The sequence below is a fragment of the Scyliorhinus canicula genome, chromosome 13, assembly GCF_902713615.1.
Source record: "Scyliorhinus canicula chromosome 13, sScyCan1.1, whole genome shotgun sequence".
Taxonomy (NCBI): domain Eukaryota; kingdom Metazoa; phylum Chordata; class Chondrichthyes; order Carcharhiniformes; family Scyliorhinidae; genus Scyliorhinus; species Scyliorhinus canicula.
The window spans coordinates 10,568,359-10,595,933 of NC_052158.1; the positions used below are offsets into that span (position 1 = coordinate 10,568,359).

Here is a 27,575-nt window from a genome sequence, read left to right on the forward strand (position 1 = left end):
TATTCACACAATACCCAGGCTTGGGGTGACAAGCAACATTCGCGTCACACAACTGCCATCTCCAATGAGAGAATCTAACAATTGCCCCATGACATTCAAAGACATTAACGTCACTAAATCCTCCACTACCAATACCATGGGGATTACCATTGACCAGAAACTGAGCTGGACTAGCCATATAGCTACTGTGCTACAAGAGCAGGTCAAAGGCTGGGAGTTCTGTGGCGAGTAACTCACTATTATGCCAGGTGAAAGAACTAAAATTCCCTCAGCATTGCACTGCAGTGTCAGCCCAGACAGCATGCTCAGGTCCGAGAGTGGCTTGCAGCCTTCTGAGTTGAAAGAGTGAGAGATACCCAATGGTGTACACAAAAGCCAACAATGTCAATTCAATGGCGACGTGTTGACACAGCTCACAGTCAGTAACGTGGGCTGCAGCTGCTCAGCCCCTGCTTTCATTACGGCAATATTGCAAACAATGAAAATGCTATTCAATTTTTAAATTCCTTCCTGAAGTATTGTGAGAGCTGCCAAAATAAGCATCGCCGAAACATGGATTGAGGGGAATTTCTGCCTTCGAAGGTATGCATTAGACATGTTCAAAGTAACATTTTCAGATCAAGGAGAGCAGTAATTTCATTTGTGACATGTGGCGGGTGCAGCTTGTGTGGGAGAGACATGTGATTTTGGACCCCAGGTTACCAAAGCTCTCTGCCACTGGAGACTTCTTCGCTCCACATCTATGTCCATTGTAGACTCGTTGACGGAGATCGACTGGCAAGAACCGTCAACAACTCCATTCCTGCTGTAATGAGTTGCAATGATATACTGTCTCTCATGTAGCAATAGGGCCCAAGGCACTTCATAGGATTCAACTATGTGGCACACAAAGAGATATTAGGGCAGATGCTCAATTCAAAGAGGTAGCTTTTAAAAGGAAGGTAGACACACAGAAACTCAGAGAGGTGGAGGGAGGGAATTCCAGAATTTAGGGGCCATGCAGCCAGCAAAGTTGGGAGTGAATAAAATTAGGGATGCAGAAAGTTGATACACCAGAATTAGTGAAGGCACAGAGATCCTGGAGGGCTGTCGGGACGTTAGAGGCATGGGATGAGGTCATGGTTTGATAAGAATGTGTGTTTAAAGAAATCATAAAGTTAACAATGTTGTAAGGCAAACAAGGTGTTTGCCCTCGTGCCCCCGGGCTAATATTTACCCCTTTGCCAACACCAGCTGGAAAAAGGCATGGCTGTTTGCGGGATCTTGCTGTGTGCAAACTGCTGCTTTCGACGTCACGAAAGTCACTACACTCCCAAAAGCACTCAGCCGGCTGTGGTGTGCACTGGAACATGCTGGGGGCGTGACAGGTGCTGCATATTCAGCACTCAAACCTCAACCAGAATAAGCTGGCTGATTGTCTGTCACATCTGGGAGCTTGCTGTGCACCAGCTGGATGCCGCCGTTTCTCTACGTTACAACAGCGACTGCAACTCCCAAAGAAAAGCGCCTGCCTTGGCTGTAAAAGCACTCTCTGGGTGCTCTTGGAGAGGTGCTTTATGTAAATGGAAGTGCTGTCCAGGGGAACCTCTCCGCCTGTCCCCACCCTGAGTTAATTCTGGGAGCTATTACCTTAGTCATTCTAACGAGTGACTTAACTCTTGGACTGGGAAGAGGAACATGCTTCAACTGGGAAACTATGCATTGCATCATGCTGACTGCGAAGAGACACAAACCACAAACCTCAACATGAATTGACAGCTGCGCACAAACCCTTTGTAAACTTGAAAGGGGAAACAGAAAAATCAGCAGTGGTTTGCAGAAGGGCAAAAGCAAATCATATGTCAGAGGTCTGTTCATTCGGAACAGGAGGTCACCACTCAGCCCCTCGAGCCTGCTCCGCCATTCAATGGCATCATGGCTGATCTGACTGGAACCTCAACTCCCACATTCCGGGCCAAACACACACACCCTCTCCGATAACCTCTCACCCCCTTGTCAGTCAAGAATTTATCTAGCTCTGCCTTAAAGACATTCAGGAACTCTGCCTCGACAACCTTTTCAGGAAGAGAGTTCCAAAGTCCAACAACCCTCAGTGAAAAGATAATTCCTCATCTCTATTTTAAACGGGCAACCACTTATTTTTAAACCGTGAGCCTAGGTTCTAGATTCTCCCACAAGAGGAAACACCCTCTGCACATCCACCCTGTCGATACCCCTCAGGATCCTACATGTTTCAATCAAGTCTCCTCGGACTGCACTGAACTCCAGTGGATACAAGCCCAGCCTGTTCAATCTTTCTTCATAACACAATTCAGTATTAATTTAGAAGTCCTTCTCTGAACTGCTCCTAATGCATGTACATCTTTCCTTAAATACGGAGCCCAATACTGTACACAGTACTCTAGATGTGGGCACACCTGTACCCTGCACAACTAAAGCATAACCTCTCTATTCTTGTATTCAATTCCCTTCGCAATAAGTAATAACATTCTATTAGTTTTCCTAATTATTGCTGTAACTTTATAACCTTCTGTGATTCCTGCAGTCGGTCACCCAGATCCCTCTGCCCCTCCAAGCTCTGCAATCTCTCACCGTTTGGATATTAAGCTTTTTTTATTCTTTGTCAAAATTGATAATTTCACATTTGCCCATATTATTCTCCATTTGCCAGAGGTTTTCCCACTTACTAAACTCATCTATATCCTTTGTAGCTTACTTATGTCCTCTTCACAACTTACTTTCCTACCCATCTTTGTGCCATCAACAAATTTGGCGACCACACCGTCGTTCCCTTAATTGAAATAATTTATATACAGGTGGCTGAATAGCTGGTTCGTGATGCGGAGGGATGCCAGCAGCACGGGTTCAGTTCCCCTACCAGCTGAGGTTACTCATGAAGGCCTCGCCTTCTCATCCTTGTCCCTTGCCTGAGGTGTGGTGATCCTCTGGTTAAATCACCACAGTTCTCTCAAACGGAGAGAGCAGCCTCTGGTCTTGTGGTGACATTTACATTTTCAAAAGTTGAGGCCCCAGCACTGGTCCCTCTGTGGCATTCAATGCGCCACATCCTGTCAACCAGAAAAAGATCCATTTATGCCCACTGTTCCCCATTAGCTGGCAAATCTTCAGTCCATGCTAATGTGTTACCCCCCGCACCATGAGATTTTATTTTACACAATCACCTTTAATGTGGCACATTTTCAAATGTCTTCTGAAAATCCAAGTACAGTATATCCACCGATTTCCCATTGTCCACAGCACATGACTCCTCCAAATAACTTGATTTCGGCACAGACTGATGTTCACACACGTCCCCATCCACCTGCACCGCACTTTATTTCCCACAACAAAAATTTAAATGACTGGAGGGCCGATGAGATTGGAGGACAAGAGTACACTTTGTGCATGGTACTGAACACATGCAGCTCTTGCTTGCCTGCCCTGTGATCAGCTCCAGGCTACTAGCTGGGAGCAGTCTTCACAAGTAGCTTAGAGCTAGATGGTGGATGAACGATGGGCATCAGGTCAAGTCACTTCGCTAGATGGCAGCATGATATGGTCTGTCATCCGAGCCATCTTTGTTTAACCGACATTACAAAAGTGAGAGAATCGGTAACCTCATGCACAGTTAGACTGGGCAAATCTGCCAGGATTCAGTTGTGCCTGTCCCTACTTGGCCTTGAGAAGGCGGTGGTGAGCTGTCTTCCTTAACTGTTGCTGCCTTGGTGAGTTCCTGCAGTGTCAATGATACAAACGGTTGCTACTGTTCGTCGGTGGTGGAGGGAGTGAATGTTTATTGTGGTGGATGGGATGCTAATCGAGCTGGATACATAGTCCTGCAGGGTTTCGATGCACAAAGCTCAACAGTTGGGTAGGGGGTGAGGCCACAGAGGGATTTGAAAACAAAGGGGGGGATTTTGAAGTGGGGGCAGTGACGGGTCAAGAGCCTAGCACCGCCCCCCCCTCCCCGATCACCAAGGACCCTAAATGTAACGAGGAAACAGGAAGCTTGCAGATGGTGACACAAAGCATTTTGCAGTGTGGGGGACACCCCCCATTAATCGCTATTTCTGATGAGGGGGACAGACTCATTCTCACCTGGCAGGTCCAAAGGTAAACGCGACAAAGAGGAGAAAGGCCATCACACACACTGCTTTACGGTTACCGGAACCCAACTTCAATTCCGTATTCTGAAAATCAGAAAGACACATCAATAAAACAAATCTGTACAAATCTGTATCTGTTCACTTGGGCAGGAAGCTAGAAAACTGACGGGGCAAGAGCTCTGCCATCCGGAGAGAGTGTCAGAAGTTTAGCTTGGTTGGTTTCTCCTCACCAGCCCCACCCTCAACATCGATCTCATATCTGTCATCTCCCCTGTGACAAATGTGAAGGTGACCTGCTGCCAATAGTTGTCAACAATGCTTCTCTGTAACCAGCCACTCGGTACGAGTTAATTATTCAGACAATTCCTCCGATTCTTCATTAGGTGGCAGAGAGACCGGGGACAATGCGGAGCAACTTTAACTTAACCTGCCAGTTCTGCCAGATCGCATGGAGCTCCCACCCAGCTATGGTGACCTCTCCAAAGTCGTACTGTGCTATTGCATCAAATGGCTGCACACTGCAGCTTTGCAAAGCGTGAATTTTCGCTTGACCGTGAAGTCAGAGGGGATACGCACCTTTAGTCAGCTATCATATTTCAGCTTCAAAACCCAGACAAGGCACTACTTTTCACAAATGCCCGACATGTAGATTTGCTTAAATTACTGAGTTTTGGAAAAATTACTTCTGTAGATGGTCAGGACGTGATGGCAGAAGCTGCTGAGTTCAAAGGCCGAGTGAAACAGGAACACTGTGAAGTACTGATGGCACAGGCCATTCAACACGACTGGTAAATGCTAGGGTCCATGCTCCACACGAGATTCCCTCCCACCGCTTCTCAACTAACCACATCAACATATCGTTCTTATCCACGGAAGAAAAATAAATCAACATTTCAGATCCGGAGACGGTGACCTGCTATCCATTAGGCTATTTCGGATTGTAGGTGAACTTTTGATTCACGGCACTGGAGGCATTCTTAATTATAGTCCTATCCTAGGAGTGACACAGTGGCGCAGAGGTTAGCATTGCTACCTAATGGTGCCAAGGACCCGGGTTCAATCATAGCCCACGTGGAGTTTGCACATTTTCCCAGTGTCTGCGTGGGTCTCACGCCCACAACCCAAAAGAGATTTGCAGCGTAGGTGGATTGGTCACACTAAATTGCCCCTTAATTGTGAAAAAAATAATTGGGTTCTGTGAATTTACTTTAAAAAATTATTTTTCCACCCTGCCAGCATTGTGGGTTTACCTGCACCAAATGGAGTGCAGCAGTTCAAGGTGGCGAATTACCGCCACCTTCCTGGGGGGGGGGGGGCAATAGAGGATGGGCAACAAAAACTGGCCAAGCCAGAGATGCTCACATCACATTGAAGAATACACTAAGTAGCTTTCAAACAGAAATATGCTTTAATGTGGAACACATGAATCAATTGATAATTACTCTACCTCCCCTGTATTTCTTACTGACTCTGACGTCTTTTGGAGAAGGGAGTGGCTCTTAAAGATTTTTAGATCATCCCTCAACCTTTACTTGTTTTTTTAAAAAAAGAGGCAAGCGGGCACGACCTGTTCAATCCAGTTTGCTGCGGGAATAAGGCACAAACGTCACCCCCCACCCCCCTCTGGCCTGTTTGTGCAGGCAGCATAGTATCGATTCTAGCCTCAGAAAACCCTGTGAGATGCTCCCGCTTGCTTCTCTGTCGCCTCCGCATTATCCACTGCCAAGCAGCACCCTCTTCGGATACTGGAGGGCTGGAATGTCTTGCCGCCAGCATAGTGCATCCTGAATGGAGCCACTGTGATAGTGATAGTACTGAACCCCCGAGGGAGCATTTCAACATTCCCAATGCTATTCCTAATCACACATCAATTCCCACGACACCGTTGCAGCACAGGCTTCCCAATGGCTGGAATATGGTAATCTCCAATCACGGGATGTCACCGCCACTGGCAATGCCAGCATCAATTTTCCATCCTGAGAGTGCCTCCCTCCTAAACCGCTATTTATCTGGTTGGGCGGGCCATTGTGATACATGAGTGACTTGGCCAATTCAGTGGGCAGCTGAGTCAACCATACTGCTATGGGACTGGAATCAGGTTTAGGCCACGCACGAACATTAGTGAACTAGATGGGTTTTTATGGCAATCTAATAGTTTTGTAATTATTGAGTAGATCGTTTTTTAAGTTCAGGTTTATTTGATTAATTTTAAATTCCCCAACTGTCTTGGTGAGATTTATTCTCACATGACTGGATTAGCTCAGTCCTGGGTCACGTTACACAGCCAGGACGGAATCATACACAAGTTGTAACGCACCCACCCCTTTCCCCAGACTTAAAGGGACATTTTGGAATATCCCGTCAAACAAATGTGGCAGGGGAACCAGGGGAGAGGGGAAGAGAGGATGGGGGGGGGGGGATTTCCTCTTGCATGGTAAATTATGCCAATCTACTTCAGAAGCATGCAGATCAAAGAGTAACTTTTAAATTAGATAAATCGTTGAAGTGGGGAGTGGTGGAGGGTCTAATGGGATAGTCCTTTTACGATGGAGTGAATGGGCTCCTTTTGTGTTGTTATCATTCAAAGAATGGGTGTCCTTACAAACGTGCAAACAAATTGAGTGAACCGATCAAACAATGGCTTTGGGGCAGAAGATGACAGAAATCCGCAAGGTAAGAAACGACGCGCAGTTTGGGTGAGAAAAAACTACAGGGAGGCAGGGAAATCTGGATCTGCTTCACAGCTCCACACGATGGTTCCAATGGGAATAGTTCGCGTCTGAGGCAGATTCACTGCAGTTACATCTGGAGCAACATCTCCTTCTCCTGGTCACTTCAAGAAATACAACTCGATTTGGATAACTGCACCTGTAAATGAAAGCCAGGAAACAACACCCACATATTCCAATCCTGGCCTTTAGGAACAGAGTAGTCGGGCATTGTACATTTTCAATAGTTTTCACAGATTTTAAACACATTACACTGCAGCCAACACCACGAGATGGCACTATTTTACAGCAACTCTAGAGTATATGCCCCAATAATTTTGTGCGTTGATCAAACGCACACAAGTAAAGACCATGGGAGTGATTCAGCAGGATGGTTGCAGAGATGGGCAGCGCATTGCTGCCTCACGGCGCCGAGGTCCCAGGTTCGAATCCCGGCTCTGGGTCACTGTGGAGTTTGCACATTCTCCCCGTGTTTGCATGGGTTTCGCCCCCACAACCCAAAGATGTGCAGGGTAGGTAGATTGGCCAGGCTAAATTACCCTTTAATTGGAAAAAATGAATTGGGTACTCTAAATTTATTTTTATAAAAGGATGGTTGCAGAGATGAGGTATTACATTAAAGTGGAGGGACTGAAGAAACTGGCTTTCTCTCAATAAGTGTGAAGGAGATTATGCAGAGGTTTGATGGAGGTGTTCAAAATCACAAGGGGTTAATGAAATAAAGAGAAGCTGGTTCCAGTGGCTCAGGAGTCGACAACCAGAGGGTACAGGTTTCAGGTGACAGGAAAAAAAAGGTTGCTGTGACAGGAGATAAAATATTTTATTTTAAACGAGTGTTTAGGATTTGGAATGCGCTGGTGGTGAACATGGATGCAATACCAGCCTTCGAAATGATAAATAAGCAAAGGAGAAAAAAATTACAGTGAGGTATAGTCCCAGATGACCATAGGCTCCCTTTCCCTTTGAGGTGGAGAGCTGACTATGGTGGTTTAACCTGAGGGGCAAGGTTGAGAATGGGGGTCTTCCTAAATAACTTCAGCAGGTGCAGGAATTGAATCTCGCTCTGCATCATGTACCAGCTACATAGCCAAATGAGCTAAACTTGTCCCCAATACATATCAGCGGCAGCATCTGGACTGATGTTCAAAAGAGCTGGCACAGATTCAAAGGGTGTACGCAAGGTGTGTAAAGACTGTAGCCATGGTGCACAGAGCAATGTGTGTAAAGACTAGCCAAGGTGTACAGAGCAATGTGTGTAAAGACTAGCTAAGGTGCACAGAGCAATGTGTGTAAAGACTAGCCAAGGTGTACAGAGCAATGTGTGTAAAGACTAGCCAAGGTGTACAGAGCAATGTGTGTAAAGACTAGCCAAGGTGTACAGAGCAATGTGTGCAAAGCCTAGCTATGGTATACACAGCAATGTGTGTAAAGACGGTAGCTAAATTGTGCAGAGCAATGTTGCAGATGAGATGAATGAGGGGGAGAGAGAGAGAAGGTGGATTGGCCACACATGTACATGACAAAGTGACTGTTCTAACTCTCACCTCGGACATGATACTGTCCAATTTCTTTTTCAGCAGCGAGTTCTCCCGTTTCAGCTTCTCGTTCTCATTGAGTGCCTCACGCAGTTTGCTCTCCAAGCCCTGGAGGTATTCCTTCTTCTTCTTGCGGGATTGGCAGGCTGACTCGCGGTTCTTGATCATTCGCTGCTGGCGCTTCAGCAGTTTGACCTAAGGGAGATGGAATGTCACAATTAATTATACATGAGTCATTACTGACTGGTACTGACACACTCTTGATCTAACTCATCAACGCAGCTTTCTCCCTCGTGTTTATCTAGCTTACGTTTTCAATATGTTCATGTTATTGAGCTCAACTACTGATCCAAAACTCAAATTCTACCCCAGCTAGAGGCCACAAAGAGATGGTGGAGCTGTCATCTATGTGGTGTAGGTACACCCACAGTGCTGTTAGGGAGGGAGTTCCAGCATTTTGCGTGTGAAGGAACGATATAATTCGCAGTCAGGATGGTGCGTGATTTGGAGGGTGGTGATGTTCCCGTTAGACATGGGGGTTTGGAAAGTGCGATTGAAGGAATATTAGCAAGTTGCTTCAGTGCACCTTGTAAACAGTACACATTGTTGCTGCTGTGCGTTACCTGTAGAGGTGGGTTTGGAAGTGTGATGGTTCTGCTGTTCAGATTAAACTTGCGAACCTACTGCTCGGAAGGAAGGGCCTGGCAAGCTTGGGCTTCACATCACCTCTTCTTCAAGAAGCTGACACTCTCGAAAAATAGCCACAACTTGAAAACAGCTTCTTGTATTTATATTGTGCCCATCACCACCTCAGGAGATCCCAAGTGTTTTACAGATAACAAATCATTTTTTGACATTGTAATGCGTCAAACCTGCATATTGGTAAGCTCTCACAAACACAGCAATGGATCAAACGACCAGATGGCTGTGTTTTTAAGTGATATTACTTGTAGGATAAATGTTGGTCCAGACATTGGTGAGAACACACCAGCTCTCGATTGAGGTTGTGACGTCTTTTAGGACGCTCAGGATTGGCATCAGAAATTCCCAGATAAGTGCTCCTAATCTTACTTGCCAGATTTAAAGTTGCAGATGCTCTCCGATTCTCAATGGTTTACTGAGCTCACTTTCCAGAAACTGCTACACTTACGTCGATCTCTGAAGAGTTAGCTCCGGTCTGTGTTGGCGCTGGCACGATGGGTTTGGTGGCGGACTTGCTGATAGTGATCCCGTTGCAGATGCCGTTGGGTGGCTTGCAGTTGGTTGACACTCCATTCACTGCTGGCACTTTGATTAATCCCTGGACAGGAATTCTCACCAGCTCCGACTGCGACAGAACCACCGACTGCCTTGATGCTGGGGAGAAAGACAGCACTCAATACAAGCATCCTCCCCCAAAAAATACACATTCTGGTTACCGTTGCTCCCATTCCATTGGATATCTGGGCTTTTCCCCCTAATCTTGCCCGATTAGGTTTAAATTATTACAGAGAATGGCAAACAGTGAAGGAGGATATTAGGTTCATTCAGAGAACCAGCACATACTAAACTCTCATTGCCTTGGTTTCTTTTGGCCAGTCTCCTTTAATCGGTCTCTCCTTGGTTACCCACACGGAGGTTTGAAAGTGAGTTACCCTCTATCTCCACATGGATTTGGAAGGTTCTGTCAAAGGAACCTTGGTGAGATGCTGGGTTGTGAAGCAGCCTTACGACTGGGTTATACATTTTCACTCATTAGATGTGGGCATTTATAGCCTATTCCTAATTGCCTTTGAACAGCAGACATTTAAGAGTCAACTACACACTATGGATCATATCTAAGCCAGTGTGGGTAAGGATGGCAGATTTTCTTTGAGCACCACACTTTTTTTTGATCCTTTAATTCCAGATTTTTATGGAATTAAAGTTGACCATTTGTGAAATTTGAGCCTTGGTTCCGAGAGCATTATCCTGGGTCTCTGGATTATTGGTCCAGTCACAATGCCACTACACTCTGCTAAGAATTCTCCATTTCTTTATCGTAGACTGTGTTTTTAAAAAATAAATTTAGAGTACCCAATTATGTTTTCCAATTAAGGGGCAATTTAGCGTGGCCAATCCGCCTACCCTGCACATCTTTTGAGTTGTGGGGGTGAAACCCACACAAACACGGGGAGAATGTGCAAACTCCACACGGACAGTGACCCAGGGCCGGGATTCGAACCCAGGTCCTCAGCGCCATAGGCAGCAATGCTAACCACTGTGCTACCGTGCTGCCTTCTCGCAGACTGTGTCAAGTGTCTGCCACCACAGCCAGCGATGCATGTGTTACACAGAACATACAGTGCAGAATGAGGCCATTCGGCCCTTCGAGTCTGCACCGACCCACTTAAGCCTCCACTTACACCCTATCCCCGTAACCCAATAAACCTCCTAACCTTTCTGGACACTAAGGGCAATTTAGCATGGACAATCCACCTAACCTGCACATCTTTGCACTGAGAGGGGAAACCGGAGATAATGGTTGATCCACAACATGACTCCACATGTTACTGCCCCACATTCCTCAATACCTTTGGTAAAGAAAAGTAACAGTCTCAGATTGAACATCAATTGCCGCTTAGAACCATAGAATTCCTACAGTGCTGAAGGAGGTCATTCCGCCCATCGAGTCCAAAAGAGCACCTTGCCTAGCCTCTTCCCACGCACTATCCCCGCAACCCCACTTAACCACATACGGGAAGAAACTGCAGCACCCAGAGGAATCCCACTCAGACATGGGGAGAATGTGCAAACTTCACACAGTCATCCAAAGCTGGAATTGAACCTGGGTCCTTGGCAGCAGTGCTAACCACTGTGCCACTTGCAGAAGAGAACTCCAACGTTCTGCTATCCTTTGCAAGAAAATTTTCCTAACTTCACCCCTGAAAGGTCTGGCCCCAATCTTTAGACTGTCTGGCTCCAATCTGACTTGGATCATCCTTATTCACAGACTCCCCAAGCAGCAGCACCAGGAGATTCTCCATATTTAACCTCAGTGCTCCCCAAAATAGTTGAAAACTTCAACCAAGTAGTAAACGTCCAAATTCCTAGTTTGTGCAAACTCTCCTCATGATTTGGACTCCTGGTAAATCCACTTACTCCAGGGTCAATATCCTTTCTGTAGGTGTGGAGCCCAGGACAGAGCACGGTACTCGAGGGTGTGATCTAACAAGGGCTCCGGATTATTGTTGGATATTTCTATCCGTGTGTTCTAGTTCTCCAGGTAGGCAGGCCAGCACTCTATTGGCCTTTTATTACAAGGATTAAATATTGCCAGCGCACGTGTGGCGTGCAGAAGACTTTACTCGGGACTGCCTCAAAGACCACTGGAAAGCATTACCACAGCATAACTGCATTCATTAGAGAGGATCTCTTCTAGCTATAAATGAATAATTAATCATAGGGTATTTACCAGCCCAGTTCAACTGCACTTAAATCAATCAATCTAAAAAGCCCTGTATTTGATGTTAAAAGCTCCGACGAGAGAGTAAATTTTGATTTAAGTGAGATTTTACGTGTGCACCTGAGCTCCAGTTTGATTTAAAACATTGGTACATTGCTGGATCAGACCAGCAGCATAAAGTATTTTCTGTGGCTATTATAACTGAGTAGGCACCAGTTTCCATGTAGGGAGTAAATTCACATTCACGTTTCCAAAACGTTTACATGTCCTGCCACCATGTGGCAGAGAATAAATACTGCACAATGCAGCAACACCAGACATTAAAACAACAACTTATACAGTGTTTTAATGTAGCAGGACATCATAAGGTGCTTGGCGTTGTGCCAAACACTGACCCACACAGGGAAGTATGAGGACAAAGTACCGAAGGCTTTGTTATTTTATTTTTTTTAAATTCAGAGTACCCAATTCATTTTTTCCAATTAAGGGGCAATTTAGCATGCCAATCCACCTACCCTGCACATCTTTGGGTTGTGGGGGTAAGACCCACGCAAACACGGGGAGAATGTGCAAACTCCACACTGACAGTGACCCCGGGCTGGGTCGAACTCAGGTCCTCAGTGCCGCGAGACAGCAGTGCTAACCACTGTGCCACCCCCAAAGGCTTTGTTAAAGTGCTTGGTTTTAAATGGAGAGTCAGCGAGTGTGGGTGATGGATGAACAGGATTGGGTGCAAATTTCCTCATAATCGCCATTGCTTTTTTTGCCAATCACCCTATATTGGGCTGTCCTCCGGTTTTCGGTGATCTTGAATAACCTCCATCAAGTCTACTCTAGATTCTCTCTTCAGAACAGGCCCAGGTTAATCGACCGATCGACCCATCTCCAAGCTCCTCATTCCTGGAACCATTCTTGTGAATCTTTGCTGTACTCCCTCCAATAACACAGTAAGAAGTCTTACAAGACCAGGTTAAAGTCCAACAGGTTTGTTTCAAACACTAGCTTTCAGAGCACTGCTCCTTCCTCAGATGAATCCCGACGATGGAGCAGTGCTCCGAAAGCTAGTGTTTGAAACAAACCTGTTGGACTTTAACCTGGTGTTGTAAGACTTCTTAGTGTGCTCAGCCCAGTCCAACGCCGGCATCTCCACATCATCTCTCCAATAACGTCATATCTTTTCTGAAGTGTGGTGGCGTCCAGAGGCTGGTTTAGCTCACCAGGCTAAATCGCTGGCTTGTAAAGCAGACCAAGCAGGCCAGCAGCACGGTTCGATTCCCGTACCAGCCTCCCCGGACAGGCGCCGGAATGTGGCGACTAGGGGCTTTTCACAGTAACTTCATTGAAGCCTACTCGTGACAATGAGCGATTTTCATTTCATTTCATTTCAACTGGATGCAATAAGTTGGTTTAGGACAGTGGCAATGCTTTATATAGGTTTAATACCACTTGCCTGCTTTTGTAATTTACATCCTAGTTATAAAGCCAAGGATCTTGTCTGCTTTGTTGGCATATAAGGAGAAACCGTTTCCAATGGTAGGAGGGTCAGTAACCAGAGGGGTGTAGCGAGTGATGATAAAATGCCTTGGCTGAAAGGCTATTTAGGCAGGTTCACTCTCAGCTTCGAAAGGTAATTGGGTAAATCCTTGACAGGGAGAAGATGGCAAGGCAAGGGGAAAACGTGTGCAACCAATTGAACAGCTCTTCCAACGGACCGGCAGAAGCACGATAGCCTGAATGGCTTCTTTCTCCACTAGATCATTCCATAAAGGAATCAGTGGAGGGAAAAGGTCTATGGGCGGAAGTTCCTTGAATAATAATAAGAAAAGGCAGCATGTGTGTACCTGGAGTGGCTTGCTTTATGGGCAGACTCTGCGGTTGAGACACGGGCAGGCTGGTCTGCACCGACTGGAGAATGATGGTCTTTGCCGGGCTGGTGGTTGGGGCAGTGGGAAGCGTTGTCACGCCAATGGGTTTGGGCTGGATGTTCGGCTTGCTGCATAAGATGCTGTTGGCCTTCATATTGGTAGAAGCTTGAACTGCAGTGAGGGAGAAGCAAAAAGTTAAATTGTAGGAAATGCTGATCCAACCTCCTGCTGCTGTCCATTTGATCTCAGCACCAGGAATCAAACAGAGCAATGTAATATTCTGCAACTACAATATAACTAGAAAACACCAGAGATTTTTTTGGTAATACCCAAAACAGCCCACTGATTTATATTTTATCACGATGAGAATGTGTGGCTTTATTTCACAATTCAGCAATCTCAACTGCTAATTCAGAACAAATCAATGTCAGAATAATTTGTATGTGCGAAAGATTCTGCTGTCTGAAGTGTGATGTGCAAAATCTGTTTGGTCCGTCTCAATTAATTTGGCTGACAGCATAAATATGGCTCCAACTCAGCTGTTCTTCTGAAGCAGGGGCCGAGACACACTGTAGAGGGACCACCGAAAGAGTCTCACGCTGTTTCAATGCTGTGTTGTCGGCACTAAGAGTATTTACAGCTCAGAAACCGACTGTCCATGTCGGTGTTGATGCTCCATACCAACACATCCTTCTATTCCTTTCTCCTTTTGCCTATCTAGCTTCCTCTTAAATGTTTCTGTGCTATTTATCATAACCACTTTTTGTGTGCTGAGCTCCACGTTCGCTATTATTCTCTGAATTTTTCATTGGATTTATTACCTTATATTTATAACCCTGGTTTCCCCATGCCCACATGAACATTTTCCTCTCGGATTATCCTCCTTTGGTAATCTTAAAAGACTTTATGTCACTCCATAACCCCTCACTGTTCTCCTTTCTAGATAAAAGATTGCTTTCCTGATGGGTGGAACCTCTCAGTTTGGATGTCATTCCTGGAAATCACTTTTGCACCCACTTCAGTACATGTGTGTGCCTATCTGGATAATATGGAGATATTATCTCCAGAACTGTTCACAGGACTTCAAGTGTGATCTGTGGCCCGAGACAAGTCATAACAAATTCCATTTCTTAGTAGTACCATGGATTCATTCGATGTGGACACAAGTGGTTTAGCAATTACTCCTTCTCCAGTAAGGTGATCATTTGGAGTCTGGCAGGCAAACCACATTGGCAGCTTGACCAAGCTGCTCTCTGTCTGTGTAACATGAAGAATGCAATAGATAGGAATCGTTCTCAAAGTATTCCTTCCTTTGGAGAATTGGACCATATTTCACTATTCAACTTTTAATGCAGAGAAACACGGATCAAATCTGCTCTTTTAAAAAAAAAATACCACTCACTCGCTGGTCCTAGTTTCATTGGCGAGGTCCCACTTTCCGTTTTTACCACATTGAGCTGGACACCATTCAGTGGTGGGTTGAGAACATCTCCAAATGCACATGGTGGCGTCGGAGGATTTTCGGTTTTTACAACTGGAAGAGTTGGCTCTGTGTTTAGCGTCAGATGATACTGCACGTAGGAAGAGAAAAGTTGAGAAAGAGTGACTTGTTTAATTTTTAAAACTGGATTTGCTTCCCATTATTTTCAAAGCTTCTCCCCATCCCTCCCACTACATTTGCTTTTCCTGGATAATTAGGTTGACTATCTTGGGCAGGGGTGGGCAAACTACGGCCCGCGGGCCGCATGCGGCCCGCCAAAGGTTTTTATGCGGCCCACCAAGTCATTAAAAAAAAAAAATTTTTTTATTAAAAAAAAAGTTTTTTTTTTAAGGTTAATGGGGGGGCTGTTGGGTTACTTACTGGTATAGGGTGGATACGTTGACTTGAGTAGGGTGATCATTGCTCGGCACAACATCGAGGGCCGAAGGGCCCGTTCTGTGCTGTACTGTTCTATGTTCTATGTTCTACATGAGGCGCCCAGAATCATAACCGGGTGAAGTAATTATTTTACTTAATATACTATGCGGCCCTTTAAAATTGTGAATTTCTGAATGTGGCCCTTGCACGGAAAAGTTTGCCCACCCCTGATCTTGGGCAACTTGGCCTCTCCCAAAGGCATGGTTCGTAGGCGTGAGATTTACGTAATCCGAGAAACACTGCAATCCCTAGTCATAATTCAGATGATTAAGTAATTTCCCCTACCAACCATGCATGGAAACCACACCACTAATTTACATCATGCCTCTATCCTCCACTGTCTGCACTTTGCAGGAGAGACAATCAATTTATATTATGGAGTGTCCTTCAATCACTGAATATTGCCGGCAAAATCAACCTTCTTCTATAAAGAAACTTTACTGCAGTTTCGATCAAGCTTGCTGCTGTTTATGGAGACTCTTTTTTAAATGGACCCAAGAGACCATGTCGACTGTTTGCTGGATACTATTCATATAAACTCTGTTTTCTGTGAGCCCTGCCGTAAACCCTGTCTCCAGTTCACTGACTGGGTGGTGTCAACGGACTCCTTGGATTTTCAGACCTAATCTAAATGCCCAATTTATGCCTAAATAGATGCACCTGTCATTCGGCCAGAGGACCACTAGCAGACACTCTCCTTTCTCTCCCCAGACTAAATGCACACAGACTAACTGGAGAATGAGAGAAGAGCAAAGTATGGCTAACTCAAGGGAAGGTTAACTCAGAATCGTAGCAGCTGACAGAGCCCTCCACAGGCTGAATGCTTTTGATAGATGGTTTCCTCTGCCACTATGAATGCTGGGTAATAGCACTCTCTCCATGCTCCATTTTCAAGAGACGCATCACCAAGGAGTCAGTGCACGAATGTGTGCGTGTGTGTGTGTGGGGGGGGGCATGACAACCTCTGAAATCATACATATAACGAGGCCCTTCAGCCCATCACACCTGAGCCAGCTCTTTGAAAGAGTTGTCCAATTCATCCCTGTCCTGCTCTTTTCCCCTGCAATTCTTTTTCTTCCAAGGGGCTGGTGTAGCTCACTGAGCTAAATCGCTGGCTTTTAAAGCAGACCCAGGAGCACGGTTCGATTCCCGTACCAGCCTCCCCGGACAGGCGCCGGAATGTGACGACTAGGAGCTTTTCACAGTAACTTCATTGAAGCCTACTTGTGACAATAAGCGATTTTCATTTCATATATTCAATTCCCTTTATTCAGAAAGGAAGGTTCAGTTACATATGTTCCCCAATTTATTGGCATGTCTGAGATGGCTTTCTTCTGATTTGAAAGGAGAATGGTCATCGACAGAGGTGCCAAAGAAAGCTTGAACTGAGATTTTTCTTTAAGGCTTTAATTCACACAAGGTTGGTCCAAAAACAAAGGAAAGTGGCAGAAGAGCAGTTTCTTTCAAAAATGATTTTTTTAAGCTTTCCAATTAAGGGGCAATTTAGTGTGGCTAATCCACCTACCCTGCATATCTTTGGGTTGTGGGGGTGAGACCCCAGGGAGAATGTGCAAACTCCTCACGGACAGTGACCCGGGGCCGGGATTGAACTCAGGTCCTCGCCGTTGTGAGGCAGCAGGGCTAACCACTTGGAGAACAGTTTCAACCAATACTTATTCAACATGGTTTGGAACCTACTTGACCACCACCATGGAAGACTGTGTTGAAGCACATAATTTCCTTACCTGTGGTAAGAGTGGAATGTCACAAGAGGAGGCAAGCGAGGAATCTGAGCAACGCGAAGATGCCGGAGAAAGTGGTTCCAATTTCACTCGCAGATCTGTGGCAGAAGGCACAGCACAATCTTAGTTAGAATGCAAAATGCCTCGAGTAATAAAAGCAGTAACCATGTTACGGCAAGATGAACCCAGGCAATTTCTGCTGACAAATCCACCACCTCAAATGCACATGGGACACAGGAGAACTTGACAAGGTGGATTCAAACTTGGCTTAACTGTAGGAGACAGGATGAAACAAAGATTGGCTGGATGGTTAACAGTGAGGTTGAATGTCTTGAGTTAGAGAAATATATAGGTGGGTTGATCAAATGGGCAGAAAGGTGACAGATAGAATTTAACCGTAAAAGTGTGAGGTGATACACTTTAGAAGTAATTTGACAAGTTAATCAATGAATGGCCTGACACTGGAAAGTTCCAAGGAACAAAGTGACCTTGGTGTTAGTCAGATCTCTGAAGGCAGAAGGGCCGATAAATAGGTTGGTGAAAAAGGCATATGGGACACTTGTCTTTATTATTCAAGGCATAGATTAAAAAAGCAGGGAGGTCATGTTGGATTCGGGAAACTTTGGAGAGGCCACACCTGGGGAATTGTGTGCAATGCTGGTCACCACATTATAGGAAAGATTTTATTGCACTGGAGGGGGTGCAGAGGCGATTCTCCAGGATGTTGCCTTGGATGGAACATTTGAGTTATGAAGAGAGGTTGGATAGGCTTGGGTTGCTTTCGCTGGATAGGGAAGACTGAGAGGCGACCTGATCGAGGTGTACAAGATTATGAGGGGCATGGAACAGGGTGGTTAGGGAACAGCTCTTCCCCTTAATTGAAGAGTCAGTTACAAGGGGATACAAGTTCAAGGTAAGGGGCAGGAGGTTTCAGGGGATTTGAGGAAAAACATTTTTCAACCAGAGGGTGGTGACTGGAATGCACAGCATGGGAGGGTGGCAGAACATACAGTGCAGAAAGAAGCCATTCGGTCCATCGAGGCTGCACTGACCCACTTAAGCCCTCATTTCCACCTTATCCCCATAACCCAATAACCCCTCCTTTTTTGGACACTAAGGGCAATTTAGCATGGCCAATCCACCCAACCTGCACAATCTTTGGATTGTGGGAGGAAACCGGAGCACACGGAGGAAACCCACGCAGACACGGGGAGAACGTGCAGACTCCGCACAGACAGTGACCCAGGGGAATCGAACCTGGGACCCTGGAGCTGTGAAGCCACAGTGCTAGCCATGTGTGCTATTGTGCTGTTTGTAGAGGGCGGGCTGCCTCACATCCTTTTAAAGGTACTATGGGCCAAGTGCTGGCAAATGGAATTAGGTAGGCAGGTAAGATGTCTTTCATAGAATCATAGAATGCACCTCAGAAGGAGGCCATTCGGCTCATCGAGTCTGCACTGGCCCATGGAAAGAGCACCCCATCCAAGTATGCATCAGTACATACGTGATGGGCTGAAGGACCTCTTCTGCACTGTATTATTCTGTGATTCAATGTCACTGCTGCAACAACTACGTCAGCTCAGGTAATGTTGAAAAGCAAGAGGTACAGGATTAGCAGCATTCCTCAAAAGTGTGGGCCGGCAGGTTAAAATGTGGTTAAACTGCCTTCTGTAATCTCTGCAAACGCACCGCTCCATGTGTGACTGTGCGCACACAGACACCAATTACCCAGCTCAATTGCCCTCAGGTGCTTTCAGATGTTCCCTTTTTTGTATTGAAACACCCCAGAGTGAGTGTAACATGATCTATGGAGAAAACTTGGCTATTATTGCATTCTTCGTGATGGCCGTTTTGAAAGGTTTTGCCACGTTCTTTTGGATATTTTATCAATACAGTACATTTGTGCCAGAAACCAAAAAGACTGCCCAAGAACCTCTGCCAGCTTGAAATGCAGGCTGTTGAAGGCAAAATACAAATGCAAATAATCATTGTTTCTCAAGTGGTCTTTTCATCAATGTCAACTGGCATCTGGACAATCCCTGTAGCGCAGGAGGCCATTCAGCCCATCCAGTCTGCACTGGCCCTTTGACGGGGCATCTTACCCAGGTCAACTCCCCCACACTATCCATGTAACCCCCACCAAACCTGCACATCTTGGCTACTAAAGGGACAATTTAGTATGACGAATCCAGCTAACCTGCATATCTTTGGACTGTGGGAGGAAATCAGAGCACCTCACGGAGGAAACCCACACAGACATGGGGAGAAAGTGCAAACTCCAAGGCCGGAATTGTATACGGACTGCGTATTCTGCAGTACAGCATTGGATGCTGAGCCATGGGATGTGAATGATTAATTGGAACTAGGTTTGTACCATGAATGATATGGGACTTGCTCAAGTGCGTGGAGTATTTTGGAAGATTAGAAACAAAGCTGCAACTACTTTTGCCACCAAACTAGGCAAAGCCTGGGGAGGTAGAGCACTGTTGAGCTGCAGGGAAACTCAAGTTACAAGATATCCAACAGCAACATACCCAGAAATGTGCTCATGTTCTGTTTGGGAAGAACAGACTATTTCCAACAGAAAGGCAAACAAAGGAGCTTGTTAAAGAACACAAACAATAGATTATTTGGCCCTTTGAGACTGCTCTACTGTTCAATACAATCATGGCTGATCCGATGGGGCCTCAACTTCACTTTCCTGCCTATCCCTCTTATAACTCTCTTCTGCCTTTTGCATCAACTGTGGCTCACTTTCTTTGAATCACAAGGTTCTGGGTTCAAGCCACACTCCAGAGTTCACACTCCAATTCAGTACTGAGGGAGCTCTGCTTTGTTGGAGGTGATGCTTTTTGGACATGTAAAAGATCCTAAGATACAATACAGAAAAAGACCAGGAGAGTTATCCTCAATGTCCTTGCAGTGTTTATCCCTCAATCAACATTACAAAAAACAGATGAGCCGGTCACTACCACATTGCTGTTTGCAGGGGTTTCTGAATTACAACACTGATTCAAAAGTATTTAATTGGCTGGAAAGTGCTTTGAGACATCTGGTGATAGTGAATGGTGCGATATAAATGCAAGTCTTTTATTTTTCTAATCTGGTCTCGAACATACATTTCAAATAAGAATATTCCACATCCTCAGAACTTCTCGTACCACTTCGCAGCTCACGAACACCAAATTCATTCTGTACAGCTCTCAGATAGGTGAGTAGATGGGGCAGCTGATTTGTCCGCAATCAGGTGTCACGACCAGCAAATGGTCTTCCAGGTAATCGGTTTTGAATGGCGCCGATGGAAATAAGATCATTGCTTGAGATACCAGAACAGCATTAGTTGTTCTTCAATACTGTGACCCCAATGGTCAACCATTGAATTTCAGAGCACTGGCCGAGATTACCTACTGGATCTCGAACCAGTAACCTTCTGGCAGAGGTGAGGGCGATCAGCCAAACTAGAGATGTCCAATGTAGTCCCGCTAAGCCCAGTACAAATATCTCTCTTTAAGTAAATGATGGAACGGCTCATGTTTTGTACAGAAAGGTGGCTACTGCGGCCCCTGGGTCACAAGTTTAAGTGCAAACCTTTACCTGAATAGATGTCTCCATTGATTTGATTCCAAGGCAAGTCTGATGTTCCAATGTCCATATTCAAATTTAAATCCAAATCCGCATTGAACTGAAAAGTAGACGTTAAAAAAACGGTGCGGTCAACTCCACAACAATCAAGAAACTGTTTCATTGAAATGGATGCATTTATACATTGATCTCCATGTCCTCCTCCAGATATCTCACAAAAGGTTCCCTATAGGTAAATGGCAGCCTATTTTTGCACAGCAAGATCCCACAAACAGCAATGTGATTAAACAGTGTGTGTGATTTTGGTTGTTTTAAACCGAAGGTAAATGCTTGCCAAGTTGCAGGAAGATGCCCTTCCTGCTCTTCCAATAGTGCCACACCATCTTATATCCACCACAGTAAAGTAGACTTGGGTTAAGATCTCACCCAAAAGAGCCTATGGTGGAGGGAGTCCATTTGGCCATTGACCTCACTGAAACCTACAACTGCACTGTCACAGGATCTGACTTCATGTGGAGAAACTAAGTGGCCACTACATCGTTCGGAGGCAGTATTAATCAGTCACTGCATGAAGTATTTCCTGACATTCATCCTGTTATTCCTTTATAGATTGAATCGCACCAGAACTACAACTTAATTGAAAATACCACTCAACATTAAACTCAGCAATCCCACTTACATATAAGGAAGGATGCAGAGGAAAAGAGTAGAGTTCCTGTTAAGAGGGCTTCAAAATTGTACGGGCTTGATAGGGTGGGCGGCACAGAGATTTTATTATGTCACATGGCTGGGTATGATGTTGAGGTTAACAATCTAATCAACGGTTGCAGCTGACACAGTGTGAATGGCTGTGAGGCCACGAGGGGTGAATATCTCGGAGCAGCTGTTCAGTATGTGGGTGATAGTGTGATTTGGGATGGCCAGAGTCGCGATTTGAGCTGCAGAGCAAGTGGTTGCACCTTCCCTGACCCATCCTCAAGCGATTGAGGACCAGCAAGATTTTCCCAGGAAGGTTGGAGCTGGAAATTGCGTCACTTGGGCCAGTTACCAAATCACGGTTGGTGTTGCCTGCAATGAATTAGGAGGTGGGCCTGCCATTTGTACGGGGCGGAGTGTGCTTCAGTCGGGGCTTCTTTCTTTTTTTGGGGGGATGTGGGCATCTCTGACCAGTCAGCATTTGTTGCCCATCCCTAATTGGTCTTGAACGGAGTGGCTTGTTACGGCTATTTCAGAGGGCAGTCAAGAGTCAACCACACTGCTTTGCGTCACATGCAGGCCAGGCCAAGTAAAACTTAGTGAATCAGATGGGTTTCATGATCACCATTATTCCAGATGTATTTATTGATTTTAAATTCCTCCAGCCGTGGTGGAGCTTGTACCATGTCCCCAGAACATTAGTCTAGGCCTCTAGATCACTAGTACAGTAACATTACCACTATGCCACCATCTCCATTTAACATGGTCTTCCTGCTAAAGTCAGCTTACCAATGTGCAAACCCAATGATGTCAAGGGGCCGACTGTCAGCCATCTGGTCCAATCAGTAAAAACCCACTGGATACAGATGAGATTTATTTCTTACAGCGGAGACTAAAACTAGTGCCACATCCCTTCTCCACTTCCAAAGTTTCTCTGCAGCACCCAGAGTTTAGACACTACCCTTAGAGGTGCCTCCAAAAAGGTTTCCATGAGGCTCGCCCCTAGCACTGCCAACATAGAAAGCAGAACACAAATGTTGTGGGACTACAGAGCGAAAAAGATGTAGCATTCCTGAACTCTAATTTTGAGTACCTCAGTGACGTTATCAAAGCACCGGAAGAGATTAGTGGAATCGTCCATCTCCTCCATCTCCTCCATCGTTTCACAGTCATACAGGCAGGCATCTGCAAAGGAAAGTGAAGATTTCCACTGTTAGCATTTTAATACCTCAGTTAAATCTCCATCCCGCCCACACACACCTTATAGCAAATTCTACTTGCAGACTGCTCCAATCTTATGCTCGAGCTTGCGTGTTCTATTCCAGTCACCCCTTTGCTGCACAAAGAGCCAGAAGAGTGGCCACTCAGCCCATCATGCCTGTACCAGCTAATTGGTTAGTGGTTTCAGTCAGTCTCACTCACCTCCTCTCATCTCCCCGCCCCCCAACATAGCAAATATTTCCCATTCAAGTATTGATCTAATGTCTTTTACAATTTGCTACTGAATCCGTTCACTCCTTTCAGCCAACACAATCCAGATCATAGCTCACTGGGTGAAATGAATTCCCTTTTCCCCTTCTCTGGTTCTTTTGGCTAAAAACTCTGCCCGTTGGTTACTGGCCGTCCTGCCGTTGGAAACAGCTCCTCAATATTTAGCCACATCAAAACGCATCATGTTAACCGCATTCAAGTAGCATGCGATAGAATTTTCTACCCCAAGCCCACCAAGATAACCAATCTCCCATCTTAAGAAGTCTCCTCTGCACCAAAATCTTCAATTACCTGCCAATCCTTCCCCCAGCCTCCCATCCCATGAGGCAATGAACCATTTCTAATATTACACACAAGGTTTAAAGAGAGATCAGTAAGTACATGTTCCACCGTCCGAGGTTTGAAGTGCACAACATTCGGTAGATATCGTGCGCTGAAACGAGTCCATGCTCACAGGCTGAACATGCCGAACTAACCCACAGTCCTCAAGTTGTCATCTATCAAACTGCGGTTACAAAATCTGCTCACATGGACTTGGAGAGCTTTGCTGAGGGTGTGTCACCTGGGCATTACAACAAAACGTTTTTCCAACTTTGCTGCCAGACTGTGTTGGGGACCAAAGCGATTGGGCTCAGTCGCCCCAGACACCTACCCAGGCAACTCTTTGGACACTAAGGAGGATTTGAGCATGGCCAATCCACCTAATGTGCACATCTTTGGACTGTGGGAGGAAACCAGAACAAGGGAGGAAACCCACGCAGACATAGGGAGAACATGCAAACTCCACACACACACACTGAGTCACTCAAGGTCAGAATTGAATCCTGGCGCTGTGAGGCAGCGGTGCTAACCACTGTGTGGCTTGTGAGCGAACCCCCCACCGTGATCTGTGAGCTAACCCTCTTCGCCCCATATCTATTAATGCCTTTGGCAAACAAAAATTTAATCAACTGCAGATTTAAGATTAATAATCTTCTCCAACATTGGTCGCCTATTTGTGGTAGAGAATTTCAAACTGCCATCACCCTGTGTGTGAAGAGGCAGTTTTTAATTTGACCCCTGAAAGGTCTGGGTCTAATTTCCAGAGCATTTAACAAACTAGGGATTGACTTAAGGAGTAAAAGATAAAACCTTCTCCGTCCATAATGACCCAGCAAACAAATTAGCTTGCTGCAATACCTTTTAACAACAAGATGATTGTCAGAGCCAGCATCAACTGCAGCTAAATTACAGACTTGTGTCAAAGAAAGGTGGACACGGTGGAGGATGAATTTGGGTGTCGTTGGACCGGGATTAAGTGAAAAAAGTGATGAGGCTGGTTCTGCAGAGGAAATGGTAACTCATAGTATCAGTTGAAGAATGAGGATGTGGGCAGACGACTGGATGGAAGATGGAACAAGGAGCGATGACTTGTGTGGAGATTAGGAAGTGTGGTATGTGTGTGTCAGCATCCTCCTCCAGTGTGATGGGAGGTGCGTGGGAGAGAGAGAACATAAAAGACATCAACACAAGTTCCTACGCTCAACTCACCCACACCATCCCAACTTGGAACTATATCGCAGCCCCTGTACCATCGCTGGCGGAAAAGCGTGAAACTCCCTTCCTAATAGCACCGTGGGTACCCCTACACATGGACCTCACATTTACATACTACATTCGTGATGGTAATTAGGAATGGGCAATAAATTGCCACATGCCGAGAACAGATAAAAGCACGTCCATCACCCATAGCCTGCATGTCATTTTTTGTTGATAATTTTAGCAAGTCATGATGAAACAGTGGATTGAGAATCAACAAAAAACCTCAACGTCTTGTAATTAGCTTTCTTGTTCCGGCATAAAAGGAACAAGTTGGTCTTCGGGCTGTTTTCCTGACTTTGTAAACAAGCATCTTAGGAAGAGACAGATAGCAGAACTGTTACAACACAAGGTGATGGATCATTGTTTGTTCATCCACTGCAGACAAGTAATTCATTCCAATAACTCTTGGGCAAAAAATGTGCACACACAATATGAAGCCCATATTTACAAGAGAGTTCAGAAACTGGAAAGTATGATGGAAGAATGATTGAAACGGCTCTGCCAATTAACCAAACAAAATCAGGCCAGAGGCGGCCTCTGTGTCTCCCACATATTCTATTCCACTTGCTCGGTGCCACCCAGAGAACATTTGGTCATTGATGTTGATGTTCTTGACACTGTAAAAGAGTGAGTTTGTGCAACTAGGAATTATACCAATAGTTCAGAGAACCTCAACATACACGCCAGTATTCCTCGGCCAAGTACTCGTGTTGCCTTCAGAGATCATATTGCCAAAAATTAAAAATATTTTTATAGTACCCAATTTTTCCCCCCCCAATTAAGCGGCAATTTAGCGTGGCCAATCCACCTAACCTGCACATCTTTGGGTTATGTGGGTGAAACCCACAAAGACACGGCGAGAATGTGCAAACTCCACACGGGCAGTGACCCAGGACCGGGATCGAACGTGGTCCTCAGTGCCATAGGCAGTAGTGCTGATCACTGCACCACCGTGCCACCCTCATTGCCAAAATGATTTGTACCCAATACATACTTCCCCATTAATTAGACGGGGCAATGCTTGTATTCCCTTGAATATGAATGCAATGCCTGGCGATCTAAACTGAGGTGTTTGAGATGATTAAAGGTTTTGAGCAGGCGGCTGGAAACCAATACTGTGGTCCAGAATAAGGAGTATATATAGTTTTAAAATTAGAGATAGGCCAGCCATTCAGGGGCAAGGGTGGAATGTATCGCTTCATACACAAGGTAGTACAAGTTTGCACCTTAATGCCAAAAAAGCTGTCAAGAATGTGTGATTGTGATGGTGTTGAAGGGGTGGGTGTTCAATTTAAAATGGAGCCAAGGCAAGTAGATTAAGTTAAAATGCAATACAGCTGTAATCTGACTAACAGGTGGAATAGCCTCAAGAGGATCAACAGCTTCTTCCTGTTCCTCAGATCCAAATATCCCTGCTTGATTTAAACTACAAAGCCACTCCCACAAATTCCAGACAGTGGGGGAGGGAATGGGCCTGCAGCCAGTTTAACACCTGCATGAAATGGCACCTTAAATCAGCACTCAGTGGCTTCTCTCTCCTTCCCCTGGAACAAGACCTGTCAAAGGCAAATAGGAAACAGGATCTCAAACAGGATTTACCTATGCTGCAATTAATTATGCTTCACCCAAGGGGTTGTGAGTCTGAGCTATTAGGGTTTTGGTTGGTGGAGGAGGGAGGGGGGTTCTGTTGGTTCTCGGAAGTTTTGCATTCTTTTGTTTTATTTTTTAAAAGTTTAAAAAAACAAATAAAATTTTTTAAAAAATATATCCAGGGAATGCCGGTTCAAATTCCCCAAATAGCCACATTGAAAAGAACAGCATGGGATTTTCCTGCCCACGGTCTATATGGTCATGAACTTTGAATTGCACAGATGTGAGCATGGCATCAGTACAAGGCATCAGAAACACCGCTGTCAATCACAACTGATTTGAATGTGTTGCGAGGGCTATAAGTGGGGCCAAAGATGCTCAAACACAAAGTCAACCCCGCGGTACCATCCATGCAAAGTGTACATACGCTTTGCATCATTTAAGGCACCTGATTCCAGATAAGCGAATAAAAACATCTGGTCATTGTTATTCTCATTTGCTTAACAAAACAAGGCTATACTGGAACATGACCCCTTCTGTGTGGTCATGGTGCACGGGTTTTGCAAAGCTCTTGCACAGCAGGTGGCAATGCCAAAGTTTAGCAGTGGGATTTAACCAGGGTAGGAGGCAGAAGGCCCAATTTTCTGTTTAAACTGGATTTCCGCTGCTCCTTGAAGGCATCGCCAATGCTTGCAGGAAATGGCAGCTACAATATTGTGCATTTAGCATATTAAAACATGGCATGGGGATCCACAGGAATGATCAAACAACATTTGACACCCAACCACATAAGGAGATTCAGACAGGCCACCAAAATTGTGGTCAATGGGTTAAGCAGTTTCTTAAGAGGAGAGATTTTGGGGAGATTCCAGAATGAAAGGTCCATCTCAGCATTTGCTCTTCAAGTGATCACCTTAGAGGGCGACATGGTGCAGTGGTTAGCAGGGCTTCTCACAGCGCAGAGGACCCCGGATCGATCCTGGCCCCATGTCACTATCCATGTTGACATTGTCGAATCAGAAACCAATGTGACACCCTGGGTTCAGGCAGCAAGACTGCAATGTCAAGGGGTGGTAGCAGATTCCGTAGCCACATTAAAAAGGAATTCGGAAGGTGTAAAAAAAAAATTGGAACAGCTAGACAGGAAAGAGCAGGGAGGTGGGACAAACCAGATGGCTCTGATGAAATACCAGTACAGATATGAGGGTCTGAATAGCCTCCTGCTATCTTGTACCATTCCACAGTTTTAATCTATGAGTAACTGATATGTGCGTTAGCAATGCTCTCAAAATAAATTGCAGTTTTGCAAGCCAAAG

General features: G+C 45.4%; 1 protein-coding gene across 1 annotated transcript in view; it reads right to left on the reverse strand.

Annotated features, from left to right (window-relative positions):
* The window catches only part of atf6b (activating transcription factor 6 beta), an 88,361-nt gene that overhangs the window by 37,427 nt on the left and 23,359 nt on the right, over positions 1–27,575 (reverse strand). The window contains exons 2-9 of the mRNA XM_038815551.1: positions 22,691–22,782; positions 20,914–21,001; positions 17,323–17,417; positions 15,062–15,230; positions 13,636–13,830; positions 9,521–9,726; positions 8,380–8,565; positions 4,099–4,190 (exon numbers count right to left, since the gene is read on the reverse strand). Coding sequence (XP_038671479.1) covers positions 4,099–4,190; positions 8,380–8,565; positions 9,521–9,726; positions 13,636–13,830; positions 15,062–15,230; positions 17,323–17,417; positions 20,914–21,001; positions 22,691–22,782 — 1,123 coding nt within the window. The remainder of the gene's footprint in view (positions 1–4,098; positions 4,191–8,379; positions 8,566–9,520; positions 9,727–13,635; positions 13,831–15,061; positions 15,231–17,322; positions 17,418–20,913; positions 21,002–22,690; positions 22,783–27,575) is intronic.